At 38.4% G+C, this 27,900-nt stretch overlaps 1 protein-coding gene across 3 annotated transcripts in view; it reads right to left on the reverse strand.

Annotated features, from left to right (window-relative positions):
- ANO6 (anoctamin 6) overlaps positions 1-27,900 on the reverse strand; it is a 186,404-nt gene that overhangs the window by 47,802 nt on the left and 110,702 nt on the right. For all 3 annotated transcript variants that reach the window (XM_059185581.1, XM_059185580.1, XM_059185583.1), the window contains 5 exons: positions 16,335-16,400; positions 15,118-15,405; positions 14,787-14,900; positions 12,643-12,758; positions 6,281-6,415 (listed from right to left, as the gene is read on the reverse strand). In XM_059185581.1, coding sequence (XP_059041564.1) covers positions 6,281-6,415; positions 12,643-12,758; positions 14,787-14,900; positions 15,118-15,405; positions 16,335-16,400 — 719 coding nt within the window. The remainder of the gene's footprint in view (positions 1-6,280; positions 6,416-12,642; positions 12,759-14,786; positions 14,901-15,117; positions 15,406-16,334; positions 16,401-27,900) is intronic.

Raw genomic sequence — 27,900 nt, forward strand, 5'->3', positions numbered from 1 at the left:
AAGTGAGAAGTGACATTTGCTGCAATCGAATATCCTTATGGAAAAATGTGAAATTGAACTCCTAAAGCCTATTACATACAAACTCACTCCAAGTGGAAAATGGGAATGCAGCAGTAGGAACTTGTTGGGGCTGGGTGGTGGGGAGGCTATTTAGATAACATTGGGGTAAGGAGAAACTCCACTAATGAGGAAATAAAAAGTAAAGGAAAATATTGATTGACTCAAAATCTTATAAAAGTGAGAACTTCATTAAAAGACCATAAAGTGAGAAGAAAAAATAGCCATAAACTGGTAGAAGTTTTGCAACACATGAAACCCATGACAAAGGACTATTCACTAGAGTATTCAGAGGACTCCTATAAATTAATAAGGAAAAAACAACAAACTTAGAACAGGGTGCAGACTGCCCCCTGGCGCACGGCGGGGGGTGGGGGGGGGTGGGGGGAGGGCAGAGCCTCTCAGATGGACTCCTATGTTAATGGCCCTGGAGTTGCAGAATTCATTAGCCTTGCAAATAACTCAGTTAGAAGCAAACTGGCAGGGAAAACACTTCTAGAATAGCTGAGTAAAGATCTTGGGAAAACTGCTCTTCCATAAAAACACTGGCAAAATTTGTGAAAAGTAACCTTTGTAGTCATCTGTAGAACTCTGGAAATGAAACAAGAGCTTACAGCAATCTGAGTAGTAAAAATAGCTAAATCTCCATAATGATAGTGAGCTTTGTGACATTTTAACTTGACCTATTCCCATCCCCATCTCCTAAGCCTAATGGTAGGGTTAAAAGACAACAGCCACTGTGGTAGCCTAGGAGTCACTGAATGAGGCAGAAGTGATCTTAAGCCACCAAAAATCCATCCCTGGAGAATTGTCACTATTCGACTAGTCTGAAAGCTCCCTGGAAAAGCTCCATTATCCGGATCTGTCATTTTTGACCCATCTCAGAGCTCATATGTGCTGTGCAAATGGTCCTATCCCCAGAGTGTCTGCTGAAAGCATTAGGAGGAATGATTAACGTTACAACTGCCTGTGGTGCAATACCAGGAGGGGCCAACAAGATGCTGATCAAGAAACTTAAAAGGAAACATTGGGGAATGAGATACTGATAGAGGGCTTTAAAAAGTTCCTATAAATTCCTAGGACTGTAGAAGGCCATGAGCATGTGTAGGATAGTACAGGTGGCCAGGAAAGACCTGAGAAAACCTTAATTCCTCATCTCTGAGTGGCTCTGAGTTTCTGCATAAGCAGGAAGTAGAGGCTCAGGAAGACAGGCAAATGGCCTGCTAAAGTGCTACAGGCATTCCTCATAGACACACACAGAGCAACTTGGCAAGAGCTCCAAGAATGACTGGTTCTCAGAACTTAGAGAAATCCTGTCCGATCATTAGCTGACAACTAAGCTTACTGAAAACAGTCTTCATGGTCACATGCAACCAAAAATAAAGACTTTATAGAATTTGTTCAGGATAATAACTAACTAAACAACAGCAGTGATGACTCTGTGAAGCCACACAGCAGGATGCCTGCTTCTGCCTCTCCCATTCCCCCTACTTGTTGTCCTCTCTCGCCATCTATCAAATAAATAAATAAAAATCTTAAGAAAAAAAAAGAAAAAGAAAAAGATGGGTCAGTCAAGTATTCTATATCTTCCAAAACTGTCCTTCAAAAGAAAAAAAAAATGGAGAAATTAAAACATTCCTAGATAAACAAAACCTGAAAGAAAATGTTGCTAGCCAACCTGCTCCACAAGAATCACTAAGGAAAGTCCTTCAGGCTTAAATGAAAGGACACTAGACAGTTACTCAAACTCACCTAAAGAAATAAAGAGCACTTGGTAGAGGTAACTACACAGGTAAATAACACATTATAAATATATTTTTGTATGTAATTATTTTCTTCTGAGGTAAGAGACAACTACATAAAACAATAATATAAAATGGTGCTGGGCACCTGGGTGGCTCAGTTGGTTGAGCAACTGCCTTTGGCTCAGGTCATGATCCTGAACTTCCAGGATGGAGTCCCACATTAGGCTCCCAGCTACTTGGGGAGTCTGCTTCTCCCTCTGAACTTCTCCTCTCTCAGGCTCTCTCTCTCACTCATTCTCTCTCAAATAAATAAATAAAATCTTTAAAAATAAATAAATAAATAAAACTGTGCTGATGGGCTTATAATGCATAAAGATGTAATTTGCATGAGAATAAGAGCACAAAGGAAGAAGACCAGTACTGATATAAAGTTTCTGCCTAACACTGGAAATTAAGTTGACATTAAAACTGAATGAAATTGCTTTACAACAAGATATTAATTACAATCTCCAGGGCAACCACTTAAGCAAATAACAACAAAAAAGTAAGAAATGACAAACTGGAATTAGAATGGTATACTAGAAAATATCTGTGTTACACAAAAAAAGTCTTAATAGAAGAATAAAGAAAAAAAGACCAAACAGGAAAAAAAATGACATTAAATGTAAATGAATTAAGCACTCAAATGAGAAGCAAAAGGCAAAAAAAAGAAATAGAGAATAGATAAACAGAAAAATCAGCATAAACAAAAGTTGGTTCTTTGAAAAGATCAACAAAATTGACAAATATTAGCTAGACTAATTGAGAACAAGAAAAAAAGTTTCAAATTATTAAATTCAGAAGTGATAAGAGGAACACTGTCATTGACTTAAAAAATAAAAAGGATTATAGGGAATATTATGGATAATTGTATGCTAACAAATTAAGTAATCTAGATGAAATAAATTCCTAGAAAGAAGTAAATAAGTGAAGCTGACTCAAGAAGAAATAGAAAATCTGAATGGACCAATAGCAAGTAAAGAGACTGAATTAGTAATTAAAAAAATTTTTTTTTAAAAATTCCCATGAAGAGAGGCCCACATTGGCTCTCTGCTCAGCAGGGAGCCTGCTCCCCTTCCTCTCTCTCTCTGCCTGCCTCTCTGCCTACTTGTGATCTCTGCCTATCAAATAAATAAATAAAATCTTTAAAAATAAATAAATAAATAAATAAATAAATAAATTCCCATGAAGAAATGCCTAGGCCCAGATGGCTTCACTAGGGAATTCTATCAACCATTTAAAGAACCAACACAAATGCTTCACAAACCCTTCTTAAAATAAAGAAGTGGCAACACTTCCTAATTCACTCTATGAGACCAATGTTACAGATACCAAAATCATACCAAGATGTCAGGGAAAACTAAAGACCACTATCTCTTATGAATACAGATGCAAAATTCCTCATCAAAATACTAGCAAAGCAAATCCAGTGACATATAGAAAGAATCATCATCAAGTGGGATGTATTCAGGAATTCAAGGATAGTTCAACACATAAAAATCCATTCATGTAATATGTTATTTTAACAGAGTAGCAAATAAAAACTCAGAATAGAAGGGAACTTCTCAACTCAATAAGAGAACAATTATGAAAAACCCATAGCAAATGTTATCCTTACTGGTGAAAGACTGAATGCTTTCTTCTTAAGATTAATATTATACTGGAGAGTCTAATCATGGCAACCACACAAGGAAAATAAATTAAAAGCCTCCAGACTGGAAAGGAGTAAGTAAAACTACTTGTATTTGAGATGACATGACAGTTTGGATTAAAATTCTAAGAAATGCGTCAAAGAACTATTAGAATTAATAAGCCAGCCCATCAAGGTTATAAGACACAAAATCAATACACAAAAAGCAATTATATGTCTATACACTAGCAATGAACAATCCAAAAATTAAATGAAGGAAGCAACTTCATTTATAATGGCATCAAAAGAATAAAATACTTAGAATTAATTTGAGAAAAGAAGTGTGAAATTTAAATAGTGAGAACTACAAAAGAGTTTATTAAAAAAAATTTAAGATGACCTACATAAATGGTAAGACATTCTGTGTTCATAGATCAGAAGTCTTAATATTGATCTGCAGATTTAATGCAATTCTGGCTTTTTTGCAGAAATGGACAGCTGATCCTAAAATTAACATGGAAGGCAAAGGACCCAAAATGGCCAAAACAATCTTGAAAAAGAAAACGTTGTGTGAAGTTTTCAACTTCAAAACTTACTAACAAAGCTACAGTAATCAATATAGTATGTATTTGTGAAAAGGGCACAGAGATCAATGGAAAACAATTGAGAGTCCATAAACAAACTCTTACACCTCTAGCCAAATGGCTTTTGACAACAGTGCTCCGATAATCCTAGAGGGAAAAATTTCAATAATGGTCCCCAGACCCCTGGATACATACCTGGTAAAAAATGAATCACAGATCTAAATCTATAAAACTTTTAGATGGTAAACGCTGATAAAATCTTTATGACTCTGTATAAAAATGCTTTCTAAGGTACGATACCAAAAGCACAAGCAATCAAAGAAAAAAATTAGGTAAACTAGGCTTCATTAAAATTAAAAACTGTTGTGTTTCAAAGGACACCATCAAGTAAATGAAAAGGCAACCCACTCAACTGTACTCTGTGAAAGGGCACACTTTAGTGTACCTGAATCATATCTCAATAAAGTTGTTATGTTTAAAGAGGGACATAAGCTTTAAACATAAGATTTTGAGAAAGAGGAAATACCTATAGGAACCTCCACTTACACATGCATATTTTCAAAAGCACACAAAATGAAATATATTTTGTAGGGATACAGATATATGTGATAAAAAAAAAATACACAGTCTATTTAAAGGAATGATAAAAAAATCAAAATTTACTGTAGTTCTGATTTCCAAAGTGGAAAGTGAGGGAATGCAACTGAGGGAAGCATCTCCGAGGTCAGAGTAATGTTGTTTTCTTTAAACTGGTGAGGGATCATTATTCCTTAGACCTTAAATACATTTTCTATTCCTGTGAATCTACTCAGCATGTAATAAACTTAACTGAAAATATTTAAATGCATGTATTTTAAAAATACTTAATGTAAGTAATTAAAGCTCCAACAGTTCTGAGCACAGGGAGTATATCCCCAAGACCCTGCCCCAGATTTCTGTAAACCAATCTGTGTGAAATAGTAGAAAACATGTGCCGTGACTGTCAGGGTGTTTGTATAAAATGACCTGTAATGAGGACAGCCACAATGCAAGAACCTTATAAAAACGCTAATTTGCACTTTAAAATATATTTTTGAGATGTTGTTTTATGGTTTTTGTTTTTTTGATTGGAACAGTATACAAAATAATGGAGAATACAAAATAAGTGAGAGACAAATTTAGGCAAAAGGTAGCAACATTCAGCCTCTGGCCCTGAACTCTTATTTTCAGTGAAGAGAAGAGAGTACTTCAAAGACCATCTGCAGTTTTCTAGCTAAGAAGCCATAATGGGTACAAAATGCTCAGAATTCTCCGTTAAATAGAATGGATAATTATGCCTATACATCAGAGCTGCCATGTAAGCTTCCTGCCTCGGGAGCCAGGCTGATATGCTTGGGGCTAGAAAAATCTGGTCATCAGCTAGCTCATAGCTGGTGCCCAGAAATTTTGATCTGGCTGTCACAGCTGGAGAGAGGCCAGGTGAACACAAGAAAATGCCTGCTTCAGTGTGGCATCCCTTCTAAAGGTGGATACTACCAAAAGCAGAGGCATAATGACAATTCAGAACAGTGTTGGGGAAATTCAATGTTCTGGCATCCATGCTTTTTCCCTTTAGACAGTGCAGCTGGTATTTTAATTCTAACACCAAGCACAAACTAATTGTTTATCACTTACTTTTTTTTCCATAACACTGTAAGGCCTAATTTTTTAAAAGTAGAACAAAAGCAAAAGTATTGTTTACTTGAATTTCTAAACACCAATTTCCTAATATATATTAAAAAGTCATTTCTAAAAGCATAAAAATACCAATTTTATCAAGTTTTGCTTCTGAAATCTTGAAGAAATCAGAGCGCCTCTTGGCTCCCATCTGTAGGCCTGAGCGGAACATTCCTCTGGGGAGCAGAAGTTCAAGGACAATTCTCCCTCCAGACTGCCTTTCTTTTTCAAATACAGTATTGTCTTAAAAATTGGAGTGTTTCCTAAGGGTAATATTCCTGTCAGAAACTGGGCTGCATTATCTAAAAAAAAAATTTTTCCACTTCACTTAGCTATTACACTCAGGACAAAAGGGATATATTATCCAAGGCAGTAAGTGTTCTGTGATGAGTCTTCTTTTTACTAAAACTGCCTAAGACACTGAAAATAATTGTATGTCTAATCAAAATTTTCAAATTTTTGATTTTGGGAATTTTTGAATCTCTCATCAGAATTTTTCATCACAGTAACAAGGAATAAACAGAACTCACCTCCACGTACAGTTATTTTGATTAAAATAGCCATAGAGAAAGCAAGCCACTCCTACAACTGCGGCCAGCAAGAGCATCTGAGTATAGTAGCCCAGCCAGGCAAAGTAGATTCCAATCTTTTCTCCATAATATTTCCTGAAGAAAGACAGAAAAGGTGATTTTAGAAGACACACCAAACCGCTTTGCATCTTCATCCTAACCTCAATTTCTGATTTTAAATACCGGAGGCTTTAAGCTTAGACCTCTTACTCAATTCATACTTAAAACATGTTCCTTTTCATAAAGACCCCAAATTCCACTAGGAAACAAGTATTTTATATATCCTAGAACTACAGATCACTGGTAAGCCTGATGAAGCAAAGTCAGTTAGAACTGGGTGAAGGAAAGAAAAATGCTACACAGTAACCAAACAGAATACATCACCATCATTCTTTGTAAACACGAACACATCTGATACATTCTCCAAAAGACTGTAACATGCATGAGACAAATGAACATGAACAATCCGCTCCCAGGCACTTGCTTTTGCTTGTCCAGGGAACTCCCCTGGAGTCAGTGTCATGTACATCAGAAATAAATTAGTGTAAATCACAAATACAAGGACTGATGAGAAGTCACTGACAATGACTGAGGAATCCACTGGGCTGTATTCCTTACATCTAGCACTTCCATTTTCTCTAAATTGTGAAAACTGATCAGAGGAAGAGTCCAGAAGGCCCCTTTGGAAGAAAGGAGGTACGGCAGGGAGCCACACCAGACTATTCCTTTTTTTTTTTTTTTTTTAAAGATTTTTTTTTATTTGTTATTGGACAGAGAGAGATCACAAGGAGGCAGAGAGGCAGGCAGAGAGAGAGAGGAGGAAGCAGGCTCCCCACTGAGCAGAGAGCCTGATGCGGGGCTTGATCCCAGCACCTCGGGATCATGACCTGAGCCGAAGGCAGAGGCTTAACCCACTGAGCCACCCAGGCGCCCCCACACCAGACTATTCCTAAAAGGGAGACAGATGCAGTTCAGGACTAGGAGAGAGTTGAGAGGTGAGGAGAGCACACTGAGATGATTGTTAGGGGACGGCTGCTGTTGTTCATACTTTCCTACACTGAGTCACTCCTGGCTCAGTACTGGCCCACAGAAACTATATTTACTTAGCTCTCTGCTTCTTTAAAGACCTCTATGAGACTTCAAGCTCAGTAGTAAGGAGCTGGGTTGAGGTCCTTGGGCTTAGCCTGATGGGGACTAAGCTCTGAGGAAGGCCTGGAGTCCCTGGAGACTCCCTTCAAACAGGAACATCCCTGGGCTGAACCTGCCGTCAGCTTCAGAGGTCATAGGCCTGGGTGTAGGCTAATCCCTGGGGATAAGGAAGGACTGGCCCAGACATTGAATCAGGAGTCAGGAGGAACCAAGTGTTGCATTTTTATGTGATTAGGACTTTGCTGTCTGACTCATAAACTGTAGGTCAATGACAGGCTTAGAGTAGTGCTGAGAAAGAAAAGCTTGGCAATGGGTTTGCAACATCTTGGCTGTTAGGCTTTCTGTGATATGTTCTTATCAACCATCCACACTGGAAATGCCACACTTAAAACTGGAAAGAATGTTAGAGGTTACTGGTCCAACTCTCCAATAGTAAAAATATTCTGCCTCATTTAGAGCTAGTCAGGCAGTCCCTGCTTGGATACTTAGCATGACAGGGAGTTCATTGTTTCCAGAGATACCTACATTATATTGGAGGCAAGAAGATCAGAAAGAATTTTTGAATCCAGACCAAAAACTGCCTCCAAGTTCCTGCTGAAAGGCTGGGAATAAAATATAATAATTCTTTCAAATACGATATTGTGATCATTCTTTTTCTGCCAAGAACATTCCAATTCTTAACATCAATTTCTAAAAATTCAGCTTTTTGATCTAAGTTAAAAGTATATACTCAGCAAGGGGTCAGAAAGTTCTAGTAATTGTCACGGTGGTTCACCGCTTAGTTTTCTGTATGCTTACCAACAATTCAACCCCAGACTTTGACCTAACATGTAATTTGCTCAGTACTTTCAAACACATGAGGTGGTCTATTGCTTTCACCTCCTTGAATGAATCCCATCCGATCTTCTCCAACCCAAATGAATGATTCTCTAGCCCTGCACAGAGCTATCACCTGGAATCTCTCCATTTTTCTCTCACATTGGGAATCCCTGTGTACCGAAGCCATGTTTTCCTCTTCCTTCGTGGAGCAACACCTCCACTACTTTGCACGTTTAAATGGCAGAAGTTCCTCGCACTTATTTAAACAGCTTGACCACCTGTGGAGTTGGAAAGTAAGAAATCACATCCCTTGCAAATTTGAAGTTACTGCTCTCTTCTCTTCTACCCGCAGTGTTGTCATTGAGGAGTTCGGTGTTATTCTGAGTCTTGGTCCTTCAAATGAAGGTTTCTCCTTCTGGAGGTTCTGTTTCTCCTTCTGGAAGTTCTCAGGATCTTCTTTTTGTCTTCAGTGTCCTGAGGTGTCATGTTGTCATGGCTTGATGACATGCTGAGGTGACTGGCTGGCTCCACTTTCATCCTCTGAGCCCTCGGTAAGCTCCTTCCATCTGGAGACCCGGCACATTCAGTTCCTGTCCCGAGTGTGCTATAAAGGTGTGTAGGTACAAATTGTGTCTTTCCACAATGTCAGCTTTACTCACTCATAAAGCAAGATTTGCACAACTGTAACAGCTTTGCGACTCCAAACTCAATAACACTACCCTGCACATTTGATCTGGCTTCATACACGCCACACAGGGCAAGACACAATACAAAGTCACACAACAGACAGGATACAATGAGGGTAAGAAATTAATGAACCAAATGCAGTCAGTCCCCGAGCGTACAGGTGAGATGAGGACTCAGTCTAGTCCAGGTCCACTCGCGACACTTAGTGCTCATTACATTCAAGCAGTGGAGGGTCTCTCTATGTTCAGAGACCAATCTGGGGCCGCTGTCTTTCAAATATGGTCAGACAAGGAAAAGTCCGAATCTGGAGAATCTGACACTTTGCTGCAGAAGTCCTCCCTTTTTAAGGAGTTTTATCAGTCATTAGCCTTCCCAAGCCTCTTCTGGTTCTTCCATCAGCTCTTGGCTTTGCCAATCATCAGTTCTTGGTACCACCTGCATGTTCGAGTGTTATCTGTTCTCAGCTCATCTCCTTTGGCTGTCTTCCTGATTCCTGACAGCACTGCTTGACACGAGGGACTCCTCATGCTCTCTATTGTTCTGCAATATGGTTCAGACACTGCTCGGATTTCCTCTCCATGTTGTCTCTGTTCTCATTCCTAGCACCCTACTCTTTGTTCATTGCATCTCCTGGACTGATCTTCTAATTTTTATTTCTTCCTGTCCTTTTTCTTTTCTATCTCTTTATATTTTTGCTCTGTGTTCTGTACAATTTCTTCAACTTTATTTTCTAATACTATGATTAGGGTTTTTCTATTCTATTACATTTTTAAGAATCACATTGTATCCTAAAAAAAGGAATGATCCCTTTTTTATAGAACTCCTGTCCTTTCTTACGGATATCATAGTTTCTCACTTTGAGGGTAAAAATGGGAGTTTGGGAGGTAGTTTTTCTTTCCTTTTCTTTCTTTCTTCTTCTTCTTCTTTTTTTTTTTCTGTGCAAAATGTGTTTCCCCCAGTTGCTTTTTCTGGTTTATTTGGTTTGCTTTTTGGAAAAGAACTGATTTTCCCTTCAGGTAATCCCTGGGGCCCACAGTTAAAGGTTTAACAGCCCAAATGCTCAAAGGATTACTAGTGGGAAGCAAGGAAAGGAACATGTGGACCAGGGACAGGGAATAGTTAGAAAAAAAAATACATTTTCCTTAGCAAAATATACTTAAAATAGTGGGGAAATTGTTCTCTTTACCAAAAAAATCAATAAACGACGATGAAGAACCCAACACCCTGCCATCAGATGGTTTGGGTTTAACATAAAAGAAAATCACATGTGAGTATCAGCTTCAAATGTTTACATATGCACAAACACCCTCTTTTAAAATTTTATCCTATAGAATACCTGGAGTTAATGAAAGAAAATGCCTCTTTATGATTGTAATCCAGTTAAAAAAAATGAAGAAATTAAGAGTATGACCAAATGAAATAGCAAAATAAAATCCCTTATGAAATGACTCTAAGCAATGATCACTAATGGTTGCTATCATCACACACAGAAGAAACAGTACATTATGTAGCTTCTGGTAGAAGTATGAAACTCCACATATTAAGTATTCTTCTACAAAGCTGAACCGCAATCAGATCAAATTTTCAAATGAGGAACAAATTACTTAGCTAAAGCAAATACACAGGACACAGCAACAAGTCCAATACCAGCACAAGGAAGAATGAAGTCAGTAAAATAGAGAATGGAGAAACTCCTCCAAAGTCACAAGGAAGAAAGAAATGGAAAGATTAGAAGACAATTGAGAAATACATTAATTGCGCCATCTGGACCTTGTTTGGTTCTCTGATCTGAACTAAAAATTGTTAAAAAAAAAAAAAAACAAGTTTTTGTGATAATCAGGAAAATTTGAACATGGCTTTTTGATGATTGTAAGTATTCAGACTGCATTTAAAAGAGAATGAAATATTAGTGAAATATAATGATATCTGGGGTCTTCTTCAAAATGCTCCAGTGGAAAGGGATAGAAGGAGGTAGAGAAAAATGAAACAAGACTAGGGAGGAGCCCCTCATTTTTGGAGGTGGGAGACAGATACAGGCGGTTTGGCTGTCCTATATTTCTGCCTATGTTTGAAATTTCCCATAAGAAAATGTAAAACAAAGCAAAACAAAAACTCTTCAATGTTTTAAAACTCTTACTTTTAATGTCAAGTGGTTTTCCCATGTCATTGGGCACTGAGGTGAGGTAGAAAAAACAGGCACTTGGCCCCAGGTCAACCTGGGGGAGCCTGACTCTCCGCTCCTCACTCTCCACATTCAACCCCCAACAAAGTCCCACGGACTCCCCTACCACCCATTCCAACTGTGCTGCTAAGAGTTCTCCTCTGGCCTTTCCGACAGCCTCCTACCTGCTCTCCCTGCTTCCTGGGGCCCCTGTCAGTCATTCCCCAAATTATCTTTGCAATGTGTGAATGAGACAAAATTATGGGAGTACTTAAAGCATCACAAGTGCTTTTCACTGTCCTTAAAATCTAACCTCCTTTCCGTGATCCAGCCACCCCCCTTCTAACCTGTGTCTCATTCTTCTCTTCTTAGCACAGGTCTTCTATATTTCCTCACACTTGCCAGTGACCCTGGACCTCATGGGCCATCGTGCAAGCTGCCAAGAATGACTTCTTTCTAATCCACAAAATCCTGGCTCCTAGTTCATCTGTTGCCCGCTCAAACGTAACTTTCTTCACTTCCTTCCCCTCACCCCAACTCATCATGGCGTTTCTTCATTTCAATCAGAAATTTTGTTTACTTCTTTGCTTATTTTTATTTGTTTCTTCATTATTTTTGGTCTATCTCTCTCTCCAGCAGCCTTGCCCAAACAACAAAAGTTTCTGGAAAGCAGCTGACCTTGGTGTTTTCAGAAAATAAATGCTGAGCTAGTCATCATACCTTGTTAGATATAGTGAAAGAGTTTCTAGCAGCAGATACAGGGAAGCAGTGAAAACTTGTATCTCTTACCATACAATTTAAGCTAAATCTAACATTTACTCCTGTGTAATGAGGACTATGGTAAGTTTTTATTCCCAATTTTGGGAGGTAACCTCTAAACCTTTAGAATTGCCCATGATAAGGGTGTCTTTGTTACTCACGAAGAACCCCTGGGACCCCACCCAACAGCTGATGCCAGTGAGGTGACTCATGGAGGGCCCTTAGTCTGTGCTAATGGGATGACTCAGGACGGAGACTGGCCAGGCCAGGAAGACCAACCATGTGACTGGAGGACTGGGGGGCTTTGAGCCATAGTATGTTGGGAAAGGAAGGGGCTGGAGACTGAGCCACAAAGGCAATGACTCAGTGACTCTTGCCTATCTAACAAAGCCTCAATAAAAAGCTGTGGACAGGGGTGCCTGGGTGGCTCAGTGGGTTAAAGCCTTTGCCTACAGCTCAAATCATGATCCCAGGGTTCTGGGATTGAGTCCCATATGGGGCTCTCTGCTCAGCAGGGAGCCTGCTTCCTCCTCTCTCTCTGCCTACTTGTGATCTCTGTCTGTCAAATAAATAAATAAACACCAATCTTAAACAAAACAAAACAAAACAAAACAAAAAAACGCTGTGGGCAACGAAGTTCAGGGGTCTGGGTGAGCTTCCCTGGGCGCCAATCCTCTTCGAATACTGTCACTTTGATGCCAGAGAGCAATCTGAGTCCTCCCACTGGCATGCTCTCTATACACCTCACCTGATAAGATCCAAGGGCTGCTTTTTGTATATACTTCGTGGATGAGCCCACTCCCTGTACAGAAGGTACCGTTCACTCGGGCAGCTGACATCCTCTGACTTATGGTTGAAGGTGCACTGTGAAGCAGAAGCAAACAAGTGAGCATATAAGCACTAGGTGTTCACAGAACTGTTTATTCAATATGGTACTTGTAAGTCACAGGATTAGGGGGCTCTCCTTTGCTGGAAGGGATGGATGGATCATCTAATTCTTAGTGATTTTCAACCAGTGGTATTATTAATCACTTGCGGCCACTTGCAATTGTGGGTGGGGAGGAATACCTGGTTGTTATAATCCTAGAGAACACCTCAGGTACCTGGTGGGAGCCCCAGAGATGCCCTACATCCCACAAGCATGCCAACTCATAAACAGTTAAAAATTGGGCTGCTCAAGTGCAAAACAGCCACAGTGGAGGAACACTCCACAGAGGAGCCACACTCTCCCTGGATGCCCGGGAGGAACCAGGGCCTTAGCTGGTTAGTACCAAGGTCAATTCTAAAACCCAGGCATCTTTGTCCCCCCCCAGTTCAGCAGTTACTCTGGAACAACACGCAGAATATGAACAACAAAGAAGTATGACATATTATATACTTTATTTACTCAAAAAACAAAGGTTCCTGCCTCTACATAAACTCAGTCACTCTTCCCATCTGACTCGTTTTTCTCCCTCCTATACTAGAACCAGTTTATCACCAAGTAAGCCTTAACATAGGTCCTGACCTCCATTCACTTCCCTTCCAAATGCCACACGAGATCACTCCTTAGGCTGGATGTGGGATCACTGCAATTGAAAGAGGCTTTAGCGGGAAAGAACTGGGCATGGGCGGATGCCAACTGAATACTACTGAACTTTGGCATCCCACATTAATATTCATGACAGCTATTCTTAAGTATCCCTAGCGTTTGTATCATGCTATACTCACTAATTTTGCCACCAAATATAAAACACATGGACCCTCAGTCTGGGCTGCCATATTGGGTCTCTTCACCAGGAAATTCAGAATCTACTCCATTCAGCTCTCTGCTCTCTATTTACACATGTGCCTCAAGTAGCTCTTTTGTATCCTAGTTTATTATCATCTACAGTACATTTCAATAACGTCGTCATCCACACATACACGTACTACCCAGCAGAAGGATCAATCTTACTCTTGGCTTTCTTGGTCTTAGAGATTCAGAAAAATTGATAGTGAATGTGACAAAGCTATAGCACACTATAATATAGTATTTAATTTATTTCAATGACAGAATTTACCTAAAGAGCTTAAATATAATATCCCTGCATTTATGGAATCGTTAAGGGTCTGAAGCAGTCACATTTTACAATTCTCACTTCATGAGAGATGTTATCGGCCACAGAAGTGCTCTTGAATTTGAGGAGCTGCTGTCATGTCAGAACGGAGTCCTTAAAAAATGTCAACACCCTGCAGTATTGCCATCAGGATGAGAACTCTGACAGATGCCTTTGTAAAAGCCTTATGATAGTCTAGGACACAGGAAGAAAATGGTATTTCAGGGCGAAAAAGCCCGTGTTCTAGAAAATTATGAGTGAGAAGATCTAACACATATTTTACTTAAAAAGAACCAATACTTTTCTAGTTGATAACAATATCTGTCAGTAATTATAAAGAGAGCTATTGCTTATACTACATGCCAGGGATGGTGCTAACATTGGACAGAGATAATTTAATTAACCCTCATAACTCTATGGCATAACTCTATGATGTAAGTATGATAATTATCCCCATTTTATTGATGAGGAAATTGAGGTACTGAGAGGCTAAGTGACTTTTATGAGGTCATCCAGCTCGAAAGTGGGAGAGCAAGCCCCAGAGCCAGTGCTCTTACCTGCCCACCAGCAGAGCTCTATATGCGCACTACAAGATGCCTGCTGTTTCCATCATCCGTTCATTGACTGTTCAAACTGATGGCCTTCTCTATGGCCCAAAATAACCCAGTTCCTGCCCTCAATGAGCTTGTAACCTTGTCATAGACTATCTTCATTTTATGGAAGAAGAAACTCAAGGTTAAGAAGATTAGCCCCTTCTCTATTCACAGTAAAGTACACCTTGGGTATTTTATTTCGTTCTTGCCACTTGACTTACATCATGGAGAGGGAAAGCCGCTTTGTAGATCCCAGAGCTGACAAGTTTGTTAATTCCAAACTTTTTAACATTGTCTCTTATTTGATACATGACCCGAGAGAGGATGAAGTAAACCTAAAAAAAATTTATAAAACAGAATGAATGCATTAATGTGTAACTACCCAATTATTGTTACTATTGTAATAGGAATCTGCTTCCTTTTCAGTGAGGGGTTGGGGGGAGGGGAGAGCTTTTAAAAACGAAACTAAACCAAGCACACCAGACCACTAATTATTCAAGCAGGAGGTTCCAAATTACTCGAAGACAGCAACTACATTTGGTTTAGACTTACAATGCGGCTTCTGGTGGCTGGATTGAAGAAAGTATCTCTATCCTGAATATAAAAATCATTCATCCGGTTCTTCTCAAATGGGGCAGTGAAAAACTCCTGCTCTGGCTTGATGATACTTTCATCCACTTGGAGGACTTTGGTAAACCAGCTGAAATTACCAAAGGCTGAGGACCGGGTTTTCAGATCATTGGGTTTCAGAGGCAATTTGATGTGCATTATCTCAGCGTACGTACATAACACCTCCCATGGGGCATGTACTTTTACAAACACAAGCTTATCATCCAAAACCTACAATGGAAGAATAAAAACATAAACCAGGAAACCGATTATTTTCATAATTTTGAAACACATATGGATTGTTCTTAGGTTGCTGGTAGTCAAAATATAGGACGCTGGTAAAGACGAAGATAAAATAAAAACAGACTTGCATGCCATCAGATATTTTTGCCTTAAAGATAATTTCTTGGTTCAAAATTATTGAGCAAGTAATTAAAGTCCTTTTTATACTTTCAGAAAACTACTATTATTTTAAATAAAGAAAAAGCAAACTTGTTAATTTGCCTATCACTCCACCCAAATTGGTGACTAAAAAGAAAAACATCAGACTATTCACTGCAGTGTTATTTTAACAATAATTGTAAAATTTCTAACCCAGAGCAGGACTCATTAGTATATTATATATCTTTTAAATGTCATGTTATGTGTCCATAAGAAAAAGATGTCAATATAGAAATGCATCTACTACATATTAGCAGAAAGAAAAGCAAATTATAAAACTGTGAAATAATCATCCCCCTTTTTGAAAGGGAAAAACAGATATGTTTTGAGGAATAAAAAAGTTCAGTGGGACCACAAGATTTATTTATGTATAATTAGAATATAGAGGATTTTTATTTTTGTTATTCTTATATTCACTACTTTTTATAAGCCATTGTTTATAAAATAAGAGATCTTTTTTAAAAGCTCTTAAAAGAAGAAAATGATAATTTATACATGCATTCAGTATTACATTCTTTGGCTCCTAAAAAAGGTATACTGACTTTGATCAGAAACAAATACATTCTATAATGCAGATTTTGAGGGATGCCCCCCCCTTTCCGCCCAGCCTAGGACATCACTCGAATTGCAAGCTTCAAATACCAGTCTAGCATCCCAAATGACATGTAGCTTCCCAAGAGCAACAGTCAGCTAGGAATTGGAAAGGATCCAACACTTACCGATCTTGTTGCTTCTAAATGCAGGCCATCACAGATGAGGTTGGATTCATATGCTTGTCTTTTTCTCTGTCAAAAGAAATTGAAAAATATGTTAGGCCCTGTAGTTTGGCCAAGGACAGAGAAAGTCTTTTTAAAGACAAACGAAACCAAATCAAACCAGTTTGAATCGGATGAAAAGATAGATCTGCTCAAAAGGGCACGTAAGCAACCAAGGTGCTCTTGCTGTTGGTGATTTGTGGGTGTGTTGGATTCCTGCGATGAAATGCAATGGAGTGTACTTGGATTCACTTAGCACTCTCGAAGGCCTTGGTTGTCCCCATGGGTTTCTGGCCATTCGGGATGCATAAAAGTCTCTGGCTTTGATTCAATTCCAAAACTTTTTTTTTTTTTTTTTTTTTTTTTAATTATAAGCAGTCTGGCACAAAAAAGGAGGTTTCTGAGTCCCATTCACTGATGTCATTTACCAGATCTGGCATTCTAGACATATCAGACATACAGATGGTTCCAATTTCAGATATATATATTTCATCTCTACATACCTTGAACAAATTCAACAAACAAAATAAACAATTTTGGCAAAATTTGAAAGAATGTTTTTCTCTGCAAGATTAAAATGTCCATGAAGGTATAAAACACCTATAAACCTACAAAAACAGGGAATTGATAATAGATCTGTCACGTGACCATTTGAAAAGGTGCAGAATGTACCATATTTATTGATATTAAATTCTATCTGGCTAGGCTTTTGTCAGGTTGTGTCCTAAGCTGTAAGGAAAGCATGTCAAGGTAGAGACTTAGTTAACCTTTTAAAAGAAGGTTTTTGGTGATGAAACAGCTATATTGCATCATGAAATCAGAAAAATGAGTGAAGACAGAGGTTCAGCGTACAAACTCTACAACCAGACTGCCTGTGTTCAAATTCTGGTGCCATCACTTATCAGCTCTTCGACCCTTGGCAGAAAACAAACTCTCTATGCCTCATTTTCCTTCTCTATTGAATAGAGAAAGCCTAATTTCCTTTTGAGGTTCTCATGAGGATTGTAGAATTTAAACCACATAAGGCAGGTAAACTAGAATTTCCATTTCTAGTCATCACAGAAGATTAATTAGACCAATTCACCCACTGAAGACAAGTGAAAAAGTTGGACAAAAAAATCCCCCAAAACAAAAAACATTTGTCTTAACTTGAGCAGTTAACAAGCTAAAGGAATTAGTGGATCATGGCCTAGGTAATCCAAGGGACACAGCAGTCAAGACCACTTTGCCCAGGGAGCGCCATTCATGATTTGCCAGTTGCCAAGGGGAGGAGGAAAGGCTGAGCTGCAGTGCCATCAAAGTGCTGAGAACACAGAAAGCAGCTAATAAACAGAAAGCAGATGGTGCTGCATGAAAAAGGCCAGAGGCCAAGAAGTGAAAAAATACACATAGTATTTGGTTAAATATGAGTCCAAGTGGAATCCCTAACATCTTTTGTGGAAGTATCAGAAACAGAATATTGGTATGATTTTTATTTATTTAGTAAATGATGTGATACAGTACTTACGACACGCCAGAGGCTGGTCTAAGAGCTTTACAAATGTAATACATTTAATTGCTTCTTACAATTTGAGCATGCAATAGTGAGAGAAAAATCAGCAAGAGCTACACTCCCTTAAACAGGAACAAGCAACCAGACCCGCTATATCCCCAATTTTAGCTTGGGAATCTCCTTTAGACTCATCCTGCTTCAAACTAGGCAGTATTTCTTCACTCCAGATCCTAACCTGCATTTTGATTCTTGCATGGTAGTCCCATTCTCGTGCCTGATAGCTTCTTTCTTTACTGCTGCTTAAAAGCACTTTTCAAGGGTGCCTGGGTGACTCAGTAGGTTAAGCATCTGGCTCAGGTCATGAACTCAGGGCTGCGAGATGGAGCCCCGCATCAGGTGCCGTATACTGGACATGGAGCCTGCTTAAGGTTCTCCCCCTCCCTCTTTTTCTGTTGCTGCCTCCTCCAAATAAACAAGTAACAGAAAACAACAACAACAACAAAAAAAGTAAAAGCATATTTAATCCTGCAAACAATGTTCAACATGGTGCTTGGCACAGAGTCTATGCCGAATGCTGGCTTGTTCAAAGACTATACTCAACAAATGCATATTAATTCCTTCTACAAACACTCCTGAGAGCATCCTTCAAAGCACTGAAAATTCAAAGAATTTAAAGTAGTTTGCTATGGGGGAACTAGAGAGAAACTCAGCGTCCAATGACCTAAGACCTTCTTCTGATACAGAAGGACTGAAACATTTATTCGTGTGTTTCATGACAACGTAACAGGCATTTGCTGTTCCTTATGGCGCCCTCAACACTGCAGCTCTCCCCACAGCCCATGCCCACTACACTGGTGAAAAAAATACATTCTCCTTCCTGGTCTCCTGTGAAGTTCAGCTATTTGCACATGAGCGAGGCCTTGTCAATCAGACCAACCCCCCCAGACCCTCTCTCAGAAGCCAGTGACACAAAGAAGCTGGGCCCAACAGAACTCATTCCAGGGTAGTTTGGAAAGCAAATGCCAGTTCCCGAGATAGCCGAAGTAGAGGTTACAGCAGATCGGAGCCGCTGCCACTGACCAGCAACCATGCTTTCTCTCCCAGAATGGCTCTGCAGTGGGATTTGGGGCACTGCTCCCAGCTGCCTGGTTTCCAGGCTTATCTGTCCAACCCTTCAGAGGAACTTGTGAGCTCCCTAACATTCCTCTGATAAACTCCTTGTTTGCTTATGTTAGAGCTCATTTCTGTCACTTGCCAGCAGGAATCGTGACTGGTTCGGTAACCGTGAACTAGGGAGAAGTTGTTAGGCTGAAACCGACATCACTGTAGAGTGGGGAGCAGGTGCTCTGAGTACACCAGACACTCTGACTTCCTCTCCTTCAGGGAAGATGACTCATCCTGCATCTGTACAAGGGGCAACCCAGACTGACCCATTAACAGGATCCATGACTGTGTCTTCTGTATCCTTTTGAAGTCAGTCAGGAAAGATTTCAGTTAGAATGTAAAGGTTCAGGCCCAAGGATATCCACTCTTGTAGACAAATGTCTTTCTCATGAGAAGACCTGGAGAATCAGTCAAAAGAGGAACTTCTCTAGTGGATAAACGGCTATTTTAACAATTAAGTACTGGCAGAAAGAAACACATAACTGCATTACCTGGCCTTATTACAAATTCATGGTTACTACTACAGTTCGGTCCACTAGGATACACAGCCATCTCCTTTCTGGCCCCTACTCATCCACTAGGGAGCTGGTCCATACCTTCAAGGAGCTCCTCACACTCCACACCAGGACACTCTGCTAGTAACCTCACTTCCTTCCTTGCAGAAAAAATGGCAGCCACTCGTGGGGACTCCTGCAGGTGTCTTTCTATTTACTTATCAACAGCTAGATACCATCTCTCCTCCTGGAGTCAGAAGACTGCATCCTTTTCACTTCTCCTCTGGAGCTTGCTTCAGCAATCCCTTCTCTTTTTCTCTTTCTCTTTATTCTTTCCTCTTCGTTGCTCTTACTCCCAGCCAACAGACACTTCAAATGTTTCCCATCCTTAGCAATATTAAATCCTTCCATGGCCTTAGCTACTCTTCAATTACCATCCTTGCCTCCAGAGATGTCTTTTAATCTCGATATCCTCAGCACTTAGACCTATAATAGAATAAACATGCAGCAAATGTCTGATGAATGAATGAATAAATTGAGCAGATGGCAGATCGATGGCTGCCTGTTAAGTTGGAATGGACTGAGGAATAAAAGTACTGAGTGAAGCAATCATGCTCACCTTTTCTGAGGCCCCCAGAATGTTCCATGAACTTTTGCTTACAAGTATTACAGGATATGACAGAGATGAAGAGATACAATTTAATTCTGGGGTGTGCTAGCACCAGATAGCTCAGGGGCATTCAGAGCATGAAGTGTCTTCTAGACACCCTGGAGCCTGAATTACTAGATGGCAAAGGGGAATGGTTAAGAGAGTTGGAAATGAACCAACCCCACAGGAAGGCAGTTCTGTCATCTAACATATGAAACACAAACTGCTCCCGTCTTGGTTGTATCGGCTCTATCACCATGATGGTAACATGCTCAACACTGGACAGTAAGACTTGGCTCCTTCTTTACAGAATTCCTAAACTGAGGCTACAACTCTTTACTGCCTTCACGGGACTCTCTCCGTTCACATTTTAGTCTACTAAAGAGCCCATTTAGTTCTTTCAGTTTTTGTTTTCGTTTTAGAAAATAATGGCATGATAGTTAGATTCAAAGTCAAAATTCAAATCCAGATTCTGTGACATTGGGCAAAATAATGTAAATCATACAAGCGGTGGTAGCTTCATTTCAAAATAGGACAAGAAATAGCTTCATCTTGAGGGTCTTTTAGGGATTAAATATGATCAGGGATATAAAAGCCCTCAGTATTATGTTTTATACATAATAAGCCATAAACATGCTAGCCATTACCATATTCTCTTTTTCTCCATTCAAACATGCTCAACTTCCCTTATTCCTTTTAAAAAACAAAAAACAAAAAACTAAACCCTCGCTCCCCTACAAGCCTTAGGGGCTCACTTCTTCTTTTTTAATGCGAAATATCTGAATAAGAACAGGCAACCCCAATCCACTTGCACCCAGTGACCCCCTTCAGTGGGACACCAATGACACTGTTTTACTATAACTCCGAGAACTGGATCTTAGTGCTGAGTTACTCTGCTCTCCCTCTTGATTCTTCTATACTACTTGGTCATCCTGGTCCTCGGACTACCTTCTTTGTTATCTGATAAATGAGTATATCTGTGTGAGACAGCGTGTGTGTATGTCCTCTTCACTCTCTGAAGGTTGTGAACACATCTTTGTAACTTCTTACTTTTCCCTAATTTCTCTGTATAATAAGGGAGGTCATTGACAAGAGTGTATATAGCACACGGGAGTATCAAAGATGCAGAAAACCTTAGAAATACTTTTCTTCCACCTCATTTTAATGGCTTGGTAATAGTCTCTCAGAGAGATATACTATAATTTATTTAACAAATCTCAAATTTTTGGATATTTAGGTTGCTCCTAATTTTCACTATTATAAAAATCCTTGTAGAACAGTCTTTGTGCATCCATTATTACTTCCTTCGGATAAAGTCCCAGAAGCAGAATTGTTCAAAGAGTGTATGCAATTTTAAGTTCTTTAATATGTACTGCCATACTGCCCTCTAGAAAGGTTGTACTAATTTATCCTATTTTAGTTCTTATCTAGTTCTTTATAAAGAACTCCTGAGATATTTACCTGATTTCTCTCAAGATAATTGGTAGACCTTGGAGTTGGTTTATAATGCCCTCTATTTTACCACTCACTATAAATACTTAAACAGTTGAATCAAGGATAGGACATTTTTATTTGCTTAAACATCTTAATCTATCACCTTGGAGTTACTTTAATAAGACAGTTCTTGTTATTTTCCTTTGGCAAGGCAATTCACAAAGAACTAGTGGAATATTTTAAAAATTGATCAAACCAGTTTTCTTAGTTTGTCAGGTAGCTAAAGTAAATTAGCATATGTACGGTATTTGTCAAACAAGCACATATCAGGGAAAGACTGATTACTTAAGAAAAGATTGCTTCAGTCTGTTTAATATGAAATCATTATCTTCATTTCCTTGTAGAATTTATACTTAGATAAGTAACAGTGTTCTTGACATTTAAAAAATTAGGGTAGAGCTATCTTCCATGTTAAAAATGAAAGAAAATTAATATTGCATATTGACTGACATAGCCATGGTTCAATAAATATTTGTTGAAAAAAATAAATATGAGATCACACATTTTTTTTCACTAAAGATCATCTATGTGCCTTATCGGAAAAACTTTACATATATGAACCTAAACTATGTTCTATAGTCTATAGTATTTAGCAGCACAAAATAACCAAACTAGGCTCTTTGGCTCTGAAAAATGCCCAGTCATACTTTAGATTGTACTGTAAATTCTTCTGTCCCTAGGGGAACAAATTCATTGGCATTGCGACCTGGATTTTTTTTTTTTAACCTAAAGTAAATCCAAAATGACTGTAATCATTGAGGACCTGTGTACCTCCTGAAAAGGATGGATGTGCTTCCACTACTGTGGGTGGAGACCGGTGCTGGAGGTTCAAAGTAAAAAAGGATAAAGAGTACCTATCTCACCCCAGAAACTGGAATTTTATTCATACCTCTTTTGAGAGGTTAATACAGCGGTCAGAGAAATAGAGAACAAAAGCAATCAAAATCACAAAGGACAGACTGGCATAATTAAGGAAGCTTTCTGCCCCTAAGCACTTTAGATTACACATCTCATCTGGCTTAATATAGTCACAGGAATGGCCTGTGAATTATACAGCAATAGTATTGATTGTAAACACCAATCTACCATGTTCTTTAAGTCAACCAGCTTTCACAGGATAAGAAAAACAAGGATTGTAATGCCTATGAAGTAAAGTTACTGAACACAGTATAATGATAATAAACCACAAATCAGTTGGGATTAATGAATATATGCGTAGATTAATTTCAAGTATTCTTACAGCTTTGTTGGGCAAAGTACTGATGGTACTGTCAGCATATTTTTCAACTTGCCAATCTTTGTTAAGCCTACAAAGATGAATGACGAATACATTAAAGGTCCTTAATTTGTACAAAAAAAAATTACTAACTACTATAAGTACTATTTATTAGTTATACATCATGTGCTCAAAAAGGTTTGCTAAGCAGAGTAAATAATTTAATTGGGACTTAATTTAAATTCACAGGCTGGTGATAAAACATTTAATGTTAGTGGACCAATCTGATGAGGAATTTACTCAAGTAGATAATATGTGTTCTCTAGGGGACAGAAAAAAGGATGCACATTTTAAATAATAAGCATGGAATGGAAGTGAATATTAACTTCTGACTTTCTTTTTTAAATTAACATTTTAGGTGTAATTACAAAAGACATAAATGCTCTCTGTGGGTAACTTAGAGAAGAGAAATTTTCTGAGAAAAGGAGAAAAAGCAACTTATAAAAAATCACTGCTGAGGGCACCTGGGTGGCTCAGTTGGTTAAGCAACTGCCTTCAGCTCAGGTCATGATCCTGGAGTCCCAGGATCGAGTCCCGCATCGAGCTCCCTGCTCAGCCGGGAGTCTGCTTCTCCCTCTGACCTCTCCCCATTCATGCTCTCTCTCTTACTCTCTCAAATAAATAAATAAAATCTTAAAAAAAAAAAATTAAGACAACTAATATAAACATTGTAGTGCAAGTAAGTTTTAAATTTTTATTAAATTTTTTAAAATTTTAAATTAAATTAAATTTTTTAAATTTAAGTTTTAAGTTTTATTAAATATTTAAAAAAAAAATCTGTTGAGGGATCACCTGGCTTGACTTCTCATTAAGTCTTATGTGTATTAAATGTATGGTTATTTGTGGGTAATAGATGATAATTAACAGTATGGATAACTCAGAAATCATTTATTATTGACTTTAGCTTGCAAAGTATAATTTTTCTAGTCATTAGCTCCCTACATATGCAAATACTACATTAACTTTATTTCTTTATTTATGATTTGTTAAAAAAGTATTTGAGGTCACTTACAGAAATAACATCAAGAATAAAGCAGTTAAATGAGAAACACAGAGTGACAAATGTAAAGTCCAGGAAAATAAAATGAAGTGATGTATCAGAGTAATAAATAAAATGATTTTTTATTAACCATAGATCCTGTTCAGAAGTTAGAGTTCCATTGTAAATATGCTTCTGAGTTTCCTACTAGCCAAAGAAAATGGGAGATGTTATTAATAATATATTCTAATGCTTTAACACAACTAAAAAAAAAAAAACCTGTCCAAAAGAAATATAATGTTCTGAGGATCTCCCAGAAAGCAATGTGTTCCATGGAGCCTCATAAAGGAGAAGACATGATTGAGCGACTTCACATTGGCATATCTTCCCCATGTTGAAGAAATAAAAGGAATGGCAGAAAGGGATTTTGAAGCATAGAACAGCATAAAATACTTCCTGGAAATGACATGTTTGCCACAGATAGTCCATGAATTGGGAACTTCAGGCTTATATTAGGAGAGGTTAGGAAGAAATGATGGCAACCAGTGTTGGCTGGTTTTACCTCCCCAGTAACTTTTGGTAAGTGTCCTCTCTTCTGTTTTAGGGAGCAAAATCCAGTCTGACCTAAGTTCACTAGCATTCTGGACGAAGGCAGAGACCTCTTCTTTATATTTTTATCTCCTTTCTTTACACCCTACTTACTTATACTAAGATTGTAGGTTAAAAGGAATAAAGTAAATTAGAATCGACAGTTTCAAATTACAGCTACAAAATGTGTTGCTGGTATAAGCATGTTTGGTTTTATTTTTGAGTACTCAGCATGAGAGCAATTAATCCAAATCTTGGTTCTTACTCCTCAAGCGGAAAGTAACCTGGGGCCCAATTCTTAAAACAGACAGGTCACCAGGATGTGGAGAACAGAAAATCCTTTTCTTTCTCTGATTGCTCCTTCTGAGATCTGGTCTTAGGTTGGAATGAAAAAGCTGTCATTTGTCCTGGAGGGGGTTCCAAACAGTCACCTGTATCTCACTTTTAAAAAGGCACAAGTTTAGTAAAAATCAACTATACTAAATTTTCATAAGTAATAAGCTTGAAAGGGATAAAGATCACAAAGGAGTAGCTGATGTATGCATAGAGAAGGTGGTCTCAACAACAATATTTCTTAACTTGGATAAAAGGCATCTTCTTTACTTGTGGAAAGTAGATTGCTCAGGCAGCATCTGATACCTACTTAGTCAGAATCTCCAAGCATGGGGTCAAGAAAACTACTTTAAGCAAGTGCTCCAGTTTGTTTGTATAAATAAGTAAGTTTGGAAAACTTACTTGCCCTAAAACCCACTTATCATAAAAATGCTCAGCAATCCAGGGCTAGAAGGGGACTCCTTAAGCTTTTTTTAAAGAAAACTACCAAAATCTTATAGCAGGTGTGATATTTTGGTGAAACTGTACAAACATTCCCAATAAAATCAGGAACACTATAATGCTGACTACCTTGTGTTACTGGTTTTATTCAAGAGGTCTTAGCCATTGCACTCCAGTAAGAAAAGGAAAGTATAAAAATGGCAAAGGTAGACCAAAGCTTTCATCATTCATAGATAATTGGTCTTTTCCTGAGAAATCATACAAGACACACTGGAAACTATTAGAACTAAAAAGAGTTTATCAAGGTTTCTGGGTAGAACTGATGAAAATCAATGAAGATGTTTAATACACAATAAATCACAAACCACAATTTAAAATGCTGTTGAAAATTTCAACAAAATTTTAAAATAAGAGTAGTTAATAAAAATGTACAAGATCAGAGAGAGACCAATACCATATGATTTCACTCATATGTGGAGTTTAAGAAATAAAATAATCTTCATAGGGGAAAAAAGAGAGTGTCAAAGCGAGAAACAGATTCTCAACCACAGAGAACAAAGTGATGGTCACCAAAGGGGAGGTGGGGGGGAGGGGTGGATGAGTGGATGGGAATTAAGAAGTGCACTTGTGATGAGCACGGAGTACTCTAAAGTCTGGAGTCTTACTAAACTCTACACTGAAACGAACAGACAAAAAAGTAAAAGATTTTCATGGACACTGTTATAAAAAGTTTACTGAAAAATGTAAGACCTCAGTAAATGGAGTGATGTAATGTATTCATTGTACTAGAACTTTTTGATGAGCTTTGAAACATGTCCAAAGGAATCTCAACCAGCTTCTAGGCAAACATTTCCAGCCTTATGATAACTCATCTAAAACCATGGGCAATAGTTTTTAAAGCTCACAGGATCTGTAACCAATTAGTTAGTTGTCTCACATTATTTGAAGTTTTGGATATAATTTAATTTGATTGCTCATTTCTTAAAAACCTCTTATGCTATGATCTCCACAGGCTAGATCCTTCTGCCACCTACTAAAGAATTCTTAAAGTCAGGTATGAAATACAAATTTACATTTCCATACACAAAATTTACATAAACTTCAAGGACATAAATTTTCCATTAACTTTTAGGAATGGATTGCGCAGACAGAAAGCTAAACTAAACAACTTACTCGGGATTGCTTATACTGTCTTCATGCTGCCTTGACCCCTCCACCCTCTTTACTGACACCTGAGTTCCCTTGGTCATAAACCCATCTATTTGAAGGGATATCAAGTGTCATACAAACAAATTTCAAAACAGACCAATTCTGCCACTTGTTTGCAGGTCTAACAAAGGAAGTGGAAGGAAAATTACTAACAAAACTGAGGAGAAACAGTTGGAAACAAATATGGACGTTTCATTTAGAACATCTTTGTTATTCCCAGTATACATCAAACATATTTAGATATAATTAACCATGTGCTATTCCAGACACCGCTGGCTACCTAGCGAACAGTCATTTCCCCCTTCTTCACTACTAAGAAAAGCCTGATGCTTTTTCAGGTGTTGGATGATTAGGCAGTTTAAGAGATGAAAGACTCATCTTCATTTGTCTATGCTAATGATGCTAAGTAATCCCATTCATCTTGCCAACAGTCATTTTTGGAACAGACCCGTGATAGACAATGAACTGTGAAGGGAAATCTGCTTAGGGTCCTTCTAGGGGGAGCTTTCTTCCCCCTTAAAAAAGGTATTCCCGGGGCACCTGGGTGGCTCAGTGGGGTAAAGCCTCTGCCTTCGGCCCAGGTCATGATCCCAGGGTGCTGGGATCAAGCTCAGAATTAGACTCTCTGCTCAGCAGGGAGCTTGCTTCCCTTCCTCTCTCTGCCTATTTGTGATCTGTCAAATAAATAAATAAAATCTTCAAAAAAAAAAAAAAAAAAGGCATTCCCTTTCCCACCTCCAGGTGCCTTGAAGTACAACAGTGATCTTGTAACAAGGTAAAGTCAGTTTAAGAACGGCAGCATATGAGGATGGCAGGGCAGAAGGATGTGACGAATTCAACTCCTGATGACCTCTTTAAACTAATGAATTACCTAACCAGAAATGATTTTATCTCTAGGCTACTTCTTAAGTGAGAAAATTTATTTCCTTTAGCACTTAAGCCATTTTGAGTTTGGTTTTCCTGTTTCTTGCTGTAAAAAAAAAAAAAAAATTCAAAGTGATTCAGTGCCAAGAACAGTGGGCTAAATGGGCACATATTATTGAAACAACTTACAGTCATTCCCCATACCTAATCTAAATGTAAGTGATTTATACTTTTTAAAGGAAGGTGTGAAGTTCCTGAAGTAGTTTCACTAATATAGGAAGACATAGTGACATGCTATTTGAAGCAACACTGGTTGCTTCAAATAGCGTTGCTTCAACCAGATCTGGCTATGGAAAATATTTTTTCTTTTGCTCATGGAAAGATGCAGTCTTTTACTCCTCTATATTTTGTGGCCCTATGACTTCTCTCTTTCTCTATTTCTAGAAAGTACATAATGATACTCTTTAGATCAGTCACTGCTAAAGTCTACCTTGGTGTTACTTTAGGAAATCAACATGATTTAGACATAATTTTTTTTTCTCTCAAT

Source organism: Mustela lutreola, chromosome 8 (assembly GCF_030435805.1).
Source record: "Mustela lutreola isolate mMusLut2 chromosome 8, mMusLut2.pri, whole genome shotgun sequence".
NCBI classification, from domain to species: domain Eukaryota; kingdom Metazoa; phylum Chordata; class Mammalia; order Carnivora; family Mustelidae; genus Mustela; species Mustela lutreola.